This window comes from Eublepharis macularius, chromosome 13 (genome assembly GCF_028583425.1).
Source record: "Eublepharis macularius isolate TG4126 chromosome 13, MPM_Emac_v1.0, whole genome shotgun sequence".
In the NCBI taxonomy this organism is placed as follows: Eukaryota; Metazoa; Chordata; class Lepidosauria; order Squamata; family Eublepharidae; genus Eublepharis; species Eublepharis macularius.
The window spans coordinates 23256807-23270915 of NC_072802.1; the positions used below are offsets into that span (position 1 = coordinate 23256807).

Below are 14109 nucleotides of genomic sequence, written 5' to 3' on the forward strand. Positions count from 1 at the left end.
GATACCGTGTGGCTCCTCCCTTTTAGATGTTTTGGGCATTAAATAAACTACTGAGTTAGCGTCTCTTTTCATTTCTTTCATTCTTTTGGCTTGATAATATAAAAAGCACCAGAAGACGTTCCAAAGACAACAGAATTTCTGCTGTCTAATGGTAATGTTTGGACTTTGTATCAACATCACGTGTCCTCTTTGTCTGTTTGCTTTATCTTGGGGAAGAAGTTGATCTCCAGGGCACAGAGAGTGATAGGATCTGGAAAGCTCACTGGGCTTGCCTACTGGAAACCCAGCCGTCCATCAAAGCAGCGTCCTTGGCCCTGACTGATATTTTAATCCTTCTTCACAAATCTCCAACCTGAAAAAGGCATGGTCTACTTCTCTTGCATCTTGGGGTTCTGGATTTTTCTTCTTCACGGTAAGCATGCTTGGAGAGTGACAGAAATTCTTCCCTGGAATGTTGAAACGGGAAGGAAAGTCTTGCCTGCTTGACCAAGCTAGTTTTAATGCCCACATTTGCGTGGTGAGTATAGGGGGCTGATTGGGCTGGCATCCATTTGGCACATGATATAACAATTGTGGGGTTGCTGAACCAGCTGTCCAACTCACACCTGAACACGTATTAATCTTGCCTGCCATTTAGCCTCCCTTCAGAGCCTTTGCAGCGCTGGCAATGCAGCCCCTTCTGCAGCTGGAACAAGTGACAAAGCCTTGTTTGTATTGGCTCCCAGGTTCAGGGCAGAATGACATATTACCATATGGCTGACAATCACATGGTTATCTCACAATGGTAATGCAGGGGAACATTTATAGGGGAAAGTTGTTGGGAAACAGAGTGGCTGTTAAAGTACTGATCAAAGCAAAAGCCAACAGCTTATCTACTGTCTAAATCAAATATCTGTAGCTCTGTGTAGGTGTTGTGTTTTCAAATCTGACCCAAGATTAATTAGTGAACATTTCTAATTCTGATGGTATATAAATAAAACCAGCTCACCTTCTCTTCTGTAAGAACAGCCCAGAGGTGTTTGCAATTAAAATAAGGCTCAATCTCCACAATAAGTTTAAATAGAGTTTATGTATCCGTTTCCAGAGGGAAGACAGCATAGCATAGCCAGATATCACCAGATATCAGAAGCTAAGTAAGGTAGGGCAACCACCACCGAGGAAGACTCTGCAGAGGAAGGCACTGGTAAACCACCTCTGCTTCTCACTTGCCTTGAACGCCCCAGCAGAGGTCTCCATAGGTCAATTGCTACTTGATTGCTACTTGATTTTGCACACAATTGCGCACGTGCACAAACACACAGATTTTGAGAATTCTGGAAGAAGTATCATTTGCTTTGGGGTTTGGACACAGAACCTGGGGCCAGCACCACCACCAGACTCTTGGCTGTCTAGCTTCAGAGAAAGCAGCGCCCTCCTCAAGAAGTATGCCTTGCCTAAAAAGACTCAAATGAAGTTGCTGGAATCAGCTGACTGAAGGGTCCAATAAGATCTAGCCTGGAAGTATAAAGCTGCTGCCTCTAGACTAAACACTCCAGTCTGAACAACTTGCTTGCCATTACTGAGAACACTTTATGTGGCTGGGTCTTCGCCATCTCCTTGGGCTGACTTACTGCCATTGGCTTCTTGCTTAATCTTGACCACATTTCTGCTTAAAGAACTACCTTTCATGTCTTGTGGCTTCGAGCCTGGCCTGACATTGTTTCTGAATGCCACCTGTTTCTGATCTTTTTGATGAGATTTGGACTTCTCCATCTGAACTATCTTTCAACTTGACCGGCCTCCTACCAGGTGTGGGGGAGCATCGCCCCCCAGATTGTTGTCATCTGATAGCTGGCCACCATGCCCCACGAATGCGTTTTAAAGCTTGGGTGATGTGTAACATGGGCGCAACTGTCCGGTTTAGACTTTGACTGATATGTTGTAATCTAATTTACGCAACTTGTTTTTATGGTATTTATTGCCGCCTGTGATCTGCTCTGAGCCCGCTTGCAGGGAGAGCAGAATATAAATTGAATTAAATAAATAAATAAATAAAGTGCCACAGAGATCCCTAGCCTAGCCCTTTGCAGGACTGCAATTCCCACGGTTCTCTGAGAAGATGGCGTTACTATTCAGTCACTTAAAATCTATAATGTGGATAGGTCTTCAGTGAGTTTTGACTGCCATAAATGAGAACAAACTGACAGAGTAATGTCTAGCCTCTGCCTCTTCTGCTTTGCCACTTTTGGGCATAGGGTTGCCAGCTCCAGGTTGGGAAATTCCTGGAGATTTGGGGGGGGGGGTTTGAAGCCTAGAGAGGGTGAGGTTTGGGGAAGGGAAGGACCTCAGCTGGGTATAATGCCATACACTCCACCCTCCAAAGCAGCCATTTTCTCCAGGGGAATTGATTTACACCAACTGGAGATCAGTCATAATTCCAGGAGATCTCTAGTTGCCACCTGGAGGCTGGCAACCCTATTTGGGCACCTCCCCCCACCCAAGTGCCTTATCCCGGATGCTATTGTAGATAGACTATAGTCTGTCCCAGCAAGGTAATTCATAAGAAATCCCTTTCTTTCATCTGGTTTCAGTTTTGACCTGGTGTGACAGTTAGCTGCAGACATTTCTGTAGGTCTATACAGTAGCTATCAATATGTACAGGAATACATAATTGTTGGTGCATGCAATTTGCCGTTAAAAAAAACCCTCAATAATGATTTGATACGAATTGTAGCTCGGTAACAAGAAATTTTCAGCACGCTCATCAAACTACCAGTCGTAGGATCCCTGAAGGAAAGCCATGACAGATAAATGGGCAGGATCCACATCCCTGTAGACAGCTCAAAGACCTTGTGTAGCCTGCAAACTGTTGCACAAGCTTTAGGCAAATATTCTGTGATTCGTGGTGATGTTTTTGCACAACGGAAAGGTTGTGGAGAGAGGTATTTTGGATTTGCACTTCCTACAAATCAACATTTACCCAGCTAGCTTCCTTCCTCTTGTAAAAATATCCATCTCTGTTGTGGATGATATAATCAGGGTTTGAGCCCAGAATGGCAGCATCATGTCCTAGTGCTACCCCGGCAGTGTACGCTTGCTGATCCTCACGGCAAAGAGGACTGGAGTTTTGTGGCCATATTTTTAGTCTTTTTTGAAGTTCACAAGGATAGGGCTGGACTCCCTTCAACACATGGAGCTGTCATTTATATAGAACACAAGAGACAACTCGCCAGCCCATATATTTCATGCAATTATGCTACAGGGCTTTTTTTCAGGGGGAACGCGGGGGAACGGAGTTCCGGCACCGCTTGAAAATGGTCGCATGGCTGGTGGCCCCGCCCCCTGATCTCCAGACAGAGGGGAGTTGAGATTGCCCTCCGTGCCGCTCAGAGGGCTCGGAGGGCAATCTCAACTCCCCTCTGTCTGGAGATCAGGGGGCGGGGCCACCAGCCATGTGACCATTTTCTCCGAGGGCAACCCACTGAGTTCCACCACCTCTTTTCCCAGAAAAAAAGCCCTGGGACGATTCCAGATGGGCACAAATAGAGCGAGTGCTTTCGCTTTTTCAGCGACCTCACTCGTAAAAACCCGCAATTTCCCGTCCCGGCTTACCTGTGGTCCATGGCGCTCAGTTGCGCTCTATAAGTGGATGGTGTGAATGCAGTATTGCGGGTTTGCACACTTCTGGACGCTTCGTCACCGCGGAGAGGCCCTCCCCTTTCCCTCCTTTCTTTGCCGGTCGGCCGGCAACAATATTCCCTTAATTTTTGTTTTTTTAAACCGGGCGCCATTTGCGCAGTCGCACGTTTGTGCACATCAAACTGCACAAATGCGCACAAATGCACAAACGCACAAAAGCGCACAAAAGTCTACGCTGCATATTCGCATACCTGCACGTTTGCGCATTTGCGCAAAACACGTAAAAAAAACCCTAAAAAAACCCCCCGAAATGCGAACCAATGAAAGCCCCCGACGTCAACTGTGACAGGGAGGAAACAACCAGTCCCGGGTACCTCAGTTGGCCGTGCGAACATCCGGAAGCGGGATGGCACGGCACGCTGCGAGACAAAGCGGATGGAGACGAAAGTGAACGCATGGCCGGTAAGCGATTATTTCCGCAGAAAAACTGCAATTTCTGGCCATCTGGAATCGGCCCTGGTTATACCTGTACTGTTAGGTGCAGAATAGACTTCTGCAGCATAAGAATCTGTTTTGTTTTACTTTAATCAAGTTTCTAGCCCCGGAAGTATGTAAACCTGATCTTAGAAGCTTGAGGGAGAAATTAGTAGGCTTTCTAGGGGCAGTGCTGGGAGGGGAAGCTTCCATACCTTCAATAACTACTTCCCCCTCTCCTTATGACACATGAACCTGCCTTATACTGAATCAGGCCACTGGTCCTTTGGGGTCCTTCAGTATTGTCTACTCAGACAGGCAATGGCTCTTCTGCAGAGTTTGTTCACATCACCTACCACCTGATCCTTTTAGCAGGGGATTGAACCTGGGGCCTTCTGCGTGCTAAGCAGACGCTAGGCAGAGGGCCTACCAACAACCAGAGATTCTTGGCTCACCACCACCCACACCTACCAGAAATGACAGATCACACACACACACCCACACACACACACGCCCAGGTTCTTGCAATATTGCAGAGGACTCCAGGACAATCTCCCTACAAGTGTAAGAGGTTGCTTAGATAGATAGTGGAGCATGACTCATTTGCGCTGGCACCAACAAAGGTAAAGAAATTATGCTCTACCCCCTCCTTTAGGAGGTAGGGGGGGTGAAGGGCACACTTGGGTGGGCACCTTGGGCAATGCCTGCAGCTAGCTGTGGAAATCCTATAAAATGCCAGGCTGTGTTAATGATCGCTGTATCTAATACTGGAACAAGTGGTTCAAACCAATTTTAAAAACAGGAAACCCAGGCTGCCCACAGATAAGGAAGGGGTTTCTACATTTCTAGGGAACTCCCCAGAGATGCCAAAAATATGATTTGCTACATTTACCAAAACATAGAAAACTCCAAAAATGGCCTAATGTGGACTGAGCATGCTCCAGGAGGCCCACAATATTGTGAACTATTGAGGGGTCTGTTTAAGGGGAGAAAGAGGAGAGGGTAAATTAAGTGCTTGAGGGTTTATAGAATTGTGAAGACTGGGGTAAATTTTCAAAATTGTTTCTCACAACCACCCAGTAAAAAGAGACCTGATACTGTCAAACAAATGGTTTCGATCAGGGCTTTTTTTCTTGGAAAAGAGGTGGTGCAAATCTCAAGCGGCAAGCCGCTTTGAGATTCGGGTATTTAAACGCTTCAGTATGCTCCTTAACGATTCAGGAATCTTTACAGAGTACACCAAAGCTCAAAGCAGCGCTTTTCTTGCTATTGGCAAATGGCAATAAAAGTGTTGCTTTCAAAAGCCAGCTGCTTTTCAGCTGACAGGAGGGAAATCCCCCTCTTGTCAGCTAGAAAAAGCTGCAGGCTTTGAAAACAGCAACAGTTTTTTTCTTGCATGGCAAGAAAAATGTTACTGTTTTCAAATGCCCCTGCTTTTTTCTGCTGAGGGGGGAGGAGGAGGGAGTCCCTCCTCCCTTTCCTCTCAGCTGAAAAAACTGCTGGCATTTTAAAACAGCATTTTTCAGCTGATGGGAGGGGAATCCTCCTCAGTGGAAAAAAACTGCCGGCTTTGCAAGAAAAGTATTGCTGTTTTCAAATGCCCCTACTTTTTTCTGCTGAGGGGGGAGGAGGAGGGGTCCCTCCTCCCTTTCCTCTCAGCTGAAAAAACTGCTGGCATTTTAAAACACCATTTTTCAGCTGATGGGAGGGGAATCCTCCTCAGTGGAAAAAAATTGCTGGCTTTGAAAGCAGCAACACTTTTCTTGCAAGAAAAGTATTGCTGCTTTCAAATGTCCCGCTGCTTTTTTCAGCTGAGAGGAGGATGAGGAGAGAAACCCTCCTCCCTCTCCCCTCCACTGAAAAAGCTGCCAGAATTTTAAAACAGTTTTTCAGCTGATGAGAGGGTAATCATCCTTCTGTTGGTGGAAAAAAACCTGCCAGCTTTGAAAGCAGCAACACTTAGGCTGATTGGGGAGGAAAGGGGCAGGGCCACTGGATGTGTGATTACTTTCAAGAGGTGCCAGAACGCTGTTCCACAGTGTTCCAGCTGAAAAACAATCCCTGGTCTCGATGAACATATGTAGTTGCCCTATGCCATTTCAGATAATTGATTCATCTATTGCAGTATTCTACTTAGAGGGCAGTAGTCGTCCAGGATTTCAGGGATATTAAGATCGTTTTTGAGACCAGTTGCCCAAGATTCTTTTACGCAGAGATGAGAGGGCCTTAATCTGTGACTTTTATGTGTGTCAGCCATGCACTCTTCCTAGGGTTGGCAGCCTCCAGGTGGGGTCCGGAGATCTCTCAGAATTACGACTGATCTTTAGGCTACAGTAGTGTTGCCAGCCTCCAGGTGGTAGCTGGAGATTTCCCAGAATTACAACTGATCTCCAGATGACAGAGATCAGTTCCCTCTGAGAAAATAGTAAAAAATCCAGTAGCACTTTTAAGACTAACCAACTTTATTGAGGCATAAACTTTGGAGAACCACAGCGCTCTTTGTCAGATGCCAGAAGAGAGCTGTGGTTCTCCAAAGCTTATGCCTCAATAACGTTGGTTAGTCTTAAAGGTGCTACTGGACTTTTTACTATTTTGCAACTACAGACTAACATGGCTAACTCTTCTGGATCTATGACGCTGGAGAAAATGGCTGCCTTGAAAGGTGGACTGTATGGCAGCTGAAGTCACTCCCCTCCCCAAACCCCGCCCTATCCAGGCTCCACCCCCAAATCTCCAGGAATTTCCCAACCAAGAGCTGCCAACCCCAGGCTACAGGGATCTGTTCCCCTGAAGAAAATGGCTGGTCTCTATGGGGTGTATGGCATTCTATCCTGTTGAGGTCCCTCCCCTCCCCAAACCTCATTTTTCCCCAGGCTTCATCTGTCATGATGACCCCCTCTGACCAGCCCAGTGACTCTGACTCAGGGTGCTCAGAGGAAGAGCCTGAGGAGCCAAGGCCAGGGAACCAGGAGGGCTGGCAGGATCAGGGAGGGCCTGACGCTGCAGAGGCACCTGCTGACCATGCTCCAGTGGTGCCAGAGGCCACTCTGCCAGAGCCTGCAAGAGATACCTTGCCACTAGCTTCAGAGATAGCTGCCAAATCTCCTCCAGGCAGGATGCAAAGCCAAGCCCAACTCCCCTCAGGACCTGCTCCCACTTCACAAGAGTGGCAGCAGCAGAAGTCCCAGGCCGTAGTAGTATAAAGGAGGCAAAGTGCCAGGCTGACTGTGGGCAATCCCATCCTGGATCCAGATAGGGTTGCCAGGTTCCCTTACCCTCCTGGCAGGAGAGGGGAGACCCAGCACTCACCTTTTCAGTGCTCAGGGATAAAGTACGTGCATGGCATCCCATGGGCACAATGATGTCACTTCTGGGAAGTGAATAGGGTTGCCAGCTCCAAGTTGGGAAATTCCTGGAGATCTGGGGAATGAAACCTGGAGAAAGTGGGGTTTGGGGAGGGAAAGCACCTTGGCATGGCATAATTCCATAGAGTCCACCCCCCCAAAGCAGCCATTTTCTCCAGATGAACTGATCTCTGTGGCCTGGAGACCAGTTGTAATTCCAGGAGATCTCCAGCCACTACCTGGAGGCTGGCAACCCTAGAAGTGAAGTTATCGCACAAGGCTGGGGAGCATGCGCGCACTTTGCTGCGGGACAATTTGGGCCCCAAACCGGACCCATTCGGCTTGTTGGGGCCCAAATCAACCCACTGCAAAGCACGGGAGTGCTCTCGGGGCAGCGTGATGATGTCAGTGACGTTGCACCAGCCCTGGGAGTGTGCCAGGGAGATCCCGTTCCCCACCTTTCCTCCTTCTGGCCAGGTAAGCGGTGGTGGGGGCAAATGGTGGGAGCAGGAGATCCCTGCCCCCACCAGGAGAATGGGATCCCTAGATCCAGAACAGGGCACTCTTCGCAGGATCCCAGACAAAGCCCACCCAGCCTAGTCTCAGGAGCCTCAGTGCCTGCCAGCAAGTACAGTTGAGCCTGATTACCAACCAGCCTATTTAGGCTAAGGTTTGAGAAGGCTGCCTTGCTGGACCTACCAGTCCACTGGTCACAAATCCTGTGCTCCAGATCCAACGTCTCACCTCCAGCTCCAGTAGAGTCTCCCAAGTCTATCCAACCTGGCCTGAGGCCTTACTCGAGAGGAGACCAGGCCTGTTTACAGAGGGCAGGATACCTCCCCCCCCCTCATCTTCAGGCATTTCTCAACCTTGAGCTGGCAACCCTTGAGCATGGCCCCTCCTTAGATTCAATTCATTTATAATACAGTTAATTTGTACATATTTTGACCTGATAGATATCCTGAAAACAGGAGATGCTGCTGACCAATCTAAGCATGCTTACTTGTTGGTAACCCTGGCCGTTTTCACACGTCTTACTTTTTGCCGGCACATCACAGAAGACAGTGTCTTCGCGTGCGAAATCGCACCAGGAAGACGCTGTTATCGTGCGAAATCACACGAGAAGATGCTGTCTTCTGCGATAACAGCATCTTCCTGGCACGATTTTGCGCGCAAAGACGCTGTCTTCCAAGATGTGCCCCTGTTGAATTCAGTGGGCCAGTGTGTGCGCGTTTAGGACTTGAGCTTTAAAAATACTAAAGGTGTGCTTTCATGGTCATAGTTACTCTTCTGTAACTAAACAAAATAAATAAATCCAGTGCAGAAACACAAACTAGCTACTGAAGCTTTCAAGGTCACTAGGTCAGTGTCAAAAGTGGTAATCTATGCTTGGTATGTCAAAAATTTGGCACAGTTTTTTAAGCAGCTAGCATCTGCAGACTCACTAGATGCCGCCCTCTTCCTTCTCCTGGCACCTAAGCCCGAATGCTTCAGGAGTGGCCTTCTTTTCCCCCTGGCCCTGCTCTGATATTTTCAATAGCAGAATTGCACAAGGAAATGAAGCAGGGCAAACTCTTCTTGGTATAGAGAAAAAAACTGACAAAGTAAACCCTCTCTGGTTAACTTCTTCCTATTACCAGGGTGTTGCTGGTGCAGGGCCAGGAACGCTGTGATCCTATACACAGTTACTGGAGAGCAAGCCCCATTGAACTCAACGAGCTTTGCTTCTGACTAGTAAACATGCATAGGATATAAGCTGATATCCCTATTCCCCCCTTCACTGCTGTTTCTTTCCCCTGGCTCGCTCCGGATAGGCTCTTCTCCTGCCTCTGGTTTGACCACATTCTCTAGTGCGGCAAACCTCTTTCCCTGATGATGTCAACCCCTACCGATTGCCAATAGGAAGAACGTGGCACATCTGGTGCCAATTCTGATTATTTGCTCACCATCATTGCTGAAGAACGGCTCGCATACTCCCACACAAAGCATGCCCTTTCCGGGAAGCCACCCACTGATGTCAACTGTTAAGCCAATAGAGTCAGTTCTGCCTTGGTTCCACTTTTAGCACAATCAGAAATCTCGTTAGGTTAAACCTCAGATGCTCGTACTAAAACCATACGTGCAGGAAGGCTGAAATGCGCCCTGCGTGGCCGTTAGTCATTTCAAAAAGCCAGTGAAAACTTTTTGTTTTCTGGGAGTGCATACCAACCATGGGAGGGGGCAGCAAGATGCTGTAAGTAGCACATATGAATTTACTCTCAGATAAGTATCTCGGGACCCCGCACCTGAGATCAGCCAGGTAGCCTTACACAGAGACATCAAGGTTGGATTAGAGTGATTTAAGACATATAAGTGATGGGTTTTGCAATTATTTGAGCTGGCTCACCCATGAATATTTATATACCACTCTTTTAGACAGATTAGTGGCCCACTCAGAGTGGTGAACAAGGTCAGTGTTGTTATTATCTCCACCATACAGCTTACCCAAGGCCACCTGCAGAGCTCATGGCAGTAGTGAGAGCCGAACCAACAGCGTGTTGCTTTGCAACTTAGCCAGTATGCTAATGGCTACAGCATCAGTTGGCGGTTTGGGTGCACGAATGAGTCATCACAGAGTTAGCATCAGAGGCCCAAGCTTTACATACAGCAGGATGAGGTGGATTGTACCACTTCAGAATGCAGTTGAGGGGATCCCTTTTTTAAAAAATGCTCTACCCATAACCTGGAGTGGTGTTGTTCATTTTGCAACCCACCTACCTCCAATTCTATAACTTCTCATTCTGGTGTATGTGGGGTTCACACGCCAGACAGAACATCCATGTCCAACTCAGATGCAATAGCTTTCAGGATGGGACAGTCAGTTCATAATCTTCAGTGGGAATTCAGGTGGGGTACTTCCATGTGTGAACCAGCCCATTGTTAATAGTGACTTGTCAAATGCTATATGTTAAATTTCAAATATCTTGGGGTGGTTAACAAGCCCTTCGCTGCTTTGTCCCCCCATCCAAGCAGGGTTTATGCATTTAAGGAGTTTCTGTCTTTCCTTTCTAGGCTATGTCACAGGATATTCCAAGCAAAGGACCTCGGAATCAGGAAGTGTCAGGAACTGCACAATCATGCCTCCGGTGAGTTCTTCAGCATGGCTGGAAGTAGGCAGGACCTACTGTGTATGTATGCCTGTGTGTATTTTCTGGACCACCAAATTGCTGATGGTCCATGGCAGCTCCTCCCAAAGAGATTGTGCCTGAGACCCAGCAAAGTGCAAGAAGTATACTAAGAACGTGCTAGACGTGTACTGAGAGCATGAACTAACTTGAAAGAAGCTAATAGAGGAACAGAGTGGATGGCTGACCTGTCCAGCCTCTATTCCTCCTGCACCCCGTGCTGTATTGCTCACGTGTTGTTGTCATTTTGTGATGTCAGCATCTGCCTCCTACGGTGACCAACACGAGCGAGCGACTGAGCACTCTGCGGCAGCTCATGCGCTCCCACAACATCACAGCTTACATCATTCCCTCCACGGATGCGCACATGGTAAGTCACATTAGTTCTTCTGTAATATGAAATGGGCTTCATCCTCACTATAGTAGAAGATGAAGAACATCCTCCTGGGGTTGTGAATCTTGCCTGTCTTTTTCTGTCCCGACAGACTTTGCCAAAAGAGCCAGCATTTCCCTTCCCTGGAGGTTCTCCAGAGTTTTAGGTGGAGCATATTTAGCATCATAAGAGCCTTTTAAACAGAAGGGTCTTACGCAGCTTCTGAAACTGAAAACAGGCATTTGGTGATAAAGCGGTTACATGGACAGTCTTTTAATGTCACTATCTTTGCTTAACATTCTGTTACCTGCCTTGAACTTGAGAGGAAAATATAAATATTTGACTATCAGGACTAATCAGTGGCCATGCTGTGTGAATTTTGCACTGTGCGAGCATAGAATGTGCTATTGCATATAGGATTAATCATTATAAGAATTTCAGCTTTTGTTTAGCTCCCATGTACCCCTACCATACCTACCCCTACCATTTTCAGCCCATAAAGCTGCAAAGATCACTTGCTAAAAGAGGATTTTCTTGAACATGGGGCATCGTATCCCTCAAACTTGTTCGGTTGTCCAATGACAAGCAGAAGTAATTTGCATATTTCTTGCATGATTTCTATCATTGGTGCTGGTCGTAGAATTCTGCTCTTTTGACAAATAATTTGGATTACTTTTCTGTTTCCCAGAGTGAGTACATTGCAGAACGGGACAAAAGGTTATCCTGGATGTCAGGCTTTACCGGATCATCAGGTGAGAATATTCTTTCCAGATCTGCCAGTCTTCTTCCCTCATCTACTTTGGCTCGCTTCCGAATCTCCTAGACCCATGGCTGAGGGCCAAGCTAGACATGCAGTTCCCTGCATGCAGCTTCACAGCAGCTTTGGGGAACAGCTCTTTAAAATAAAGGAGAGCCCAACGGCCTCAGAATGCTTCCCTGGGGGGGGGGGCTCCTCCCTCCCCCTTCAAGCTGTTTCCTCATGTTAAAAAATAGCAGGGGAGGAAGGTTTCCCCCCCTGCTTTTTTGCTCCACGTGGAGTATTCTGCACACATGGAGCAGTAAAAACGGGAGGAGGGGACTCCTCCTGTGCTATTTTGACATGGAGGAAAGGCTTGAGGGGGAGGGAGGGAGGAGCCCCTCCTCCCTCCACGGAGGCATTCATAGGGCCAAGCTACAAGTGACAAATGACACTTGAACGGCAAGTGAACAGACTCACGTGTGTTCCTCCCTGTTCACTTGCGCTCCACTTGTGCTCCACTTGATCAAGTGGAGCGCAAGTGGAGGGCAAGTGAACTGGGAGTCACTTGCCATTCAAGTGTCATTTGTCACTTGTAGCTTGGCCCTGAGGCTCTTTGGGTTCTCCTTTATTTTTTAACAGCCATTTACTTGTTAACTGCTGTATGGCTGCGGAAACCCAAGTCGAGTCTGGAGAATTCAGACCCGACTCTTTAAAAACCTGCAAGTCTCTTTAAAAACCTGCTCCAGAGGAGGACCTGGTCTTAGAAACAGGTTTGAATGCCAGGGCTGAATCCTAGAACAAGAGCATATCTGAGCATGTAGAGAATGCACTTCTCTTTCTGCACTGCAGGGCCCTGCCACTGCATCTTCTGGCTCTAGAGCTCAAATGTGGCTCCGTACAGAACAATCTGATTGTTTTTTTAAAAATGGAATGAACTCTTAAGTAAAGGTATATTGGAGGCATCACTGCTATGCTAGAATAACCAGTCTGTGAAGGGAATGGCAGACAACAATTTTTATGGGATGTAAGGGATTCTTAGAAATGCTTTACAAAAAGGGAAATGATAGAGAGGAACAGTCACACAGACTGTGCACTACAACCACCCTGCAAGGTGCTCCTGTGTGTCTTTATTACCTAATGAGACTTGGTGTGTTCCATTTCCTTGCAACAACCATTGTTTGGGCTGGTAAAACTTTATGGATTATTAATCAACAAGTCCATTATCAGTAATGTTGTATGGTATACAAATGGGGCTTTTCTCATACTGGCGCTTTGTTGCGCTCTTGTGCTGAACGTTGACTAGGCTGGCTCTGAATGGTGGCTATCCCCTGCTCCATTGGGTAATTATAGCTCACCTGCCCACTCACCAGTACTCTGGAGGTGGGGCCTCCAGCACTGGGCAACTCCACATTTTATGGCGCAAGCATGCTTGCTGTGAGTGCACCAGCATTTCCTTCAGCAAACAGATTTGTAAGCAGCAGAGGCACTCCTCTGTGTACATGCCTAAGGGCTTCAGAATTCCCAGCTACATGCATGCCCCTCCCAGTGGACATGTTTCCTGTGGGAAACACAGCATTGTGTTTTCTGTATAAAGTGAGAAGTTGTGGACACATGGCTGGTGGCCCCGCCCCCTGATCTCCAGACAGAAGGGAGTTTAGATTGCCGAGGGATCTAACAGAGATCTCCAGATCCCCTGTCTGGAGATCAGGTGGGGCCACCAGCCATGTGACCATTTTTACCGAGGGTGATTTAAACTTTAAAAAACTCCCCCCTTGTTCCAGCTGACCCAAAGTGACGTCATTGTGCAGTCCTGGGAGTGTGCACACACTTTGCACGTATGTGGTACTAGGGGCACCACCTCCCACCAGGAGTTGCCCCCTGTGCTGGCAACCCACTGAGTTCCACCACCTTTTTTCTCAGAAAAAAAGCCCTGCCCTGCCCTCCCCTACTCCCATCCCTGGCAGCCCCCCTAGCCCTTCCCCTTTTCCTGCTTCTTTTTCTCCTTCCGCCCACTAGCCAACATACCTTTATCTGCTGCTATGTTTACCTTTCCATCCACTTGGCAGCCTGTCTCCAGGAGAAGTCTGGCCCAGTTCCACAGTGGCTGCCAGCACCACTGGGATGTTTTGTGGGTAGTAAATCTCCAGTGGTTGCCACCATCCCTGCAATCTAAACTCCCCTCTGTCTGGAGATCCAGGGCGGGGCCACCAGCCATGTGATCATTTTCGCCAAGAGCGATTTAAACTTTTAAAAAGTCTCCCCTTGTTCCAGCTGACCCAAAGTGACATCATTGGTCCTGGGAACGTGTGCGCACTTTGCGCGCGCACATATTGTGCCAGGGGCACCACCTCCCGCCAAGAGTTGCCCCCTGTGCTGCCAACCCACTGAGTTCCACCA

At 47.8% G+C, this 14109-nt stretch overlaps 1 protein-coding gene across 1 annotated transcript in view; it reads left to right on the top strand.

The window, feature by feature from the left end:
- Nucleotides 1–205: 205 nt before the first annotated feature.
- XPNPEP2 (X-prolyl aminopeptidase 2) overlaps nucleotides 206–14109 on the top strand; it is a 49540-nt gene continuing 35636 nt past the window's right edge. Inside the window, exons 1-4 of the mRNA XM_054996983.1 lie at nucleotides 206–412; nucleotides 10488–10561; nucleotides 10860–10970; nucleotides 11662–11725. Of these exons, the coding sequence (XP_054852958.1) occupies nucleotides 364–412; nucleotides 10488–10561; nucleotides 10860–10970; nucleotides 11662–11725 (298 nt within the window). The 5' untranslated portion in view covers nucleotides 206–363. The remainder of the gene's footprint in view (nucleotides 413–10487; nucleotides 10562–10859; nucleotides 10971–11661; nucleotides 11726–14109) is intronic.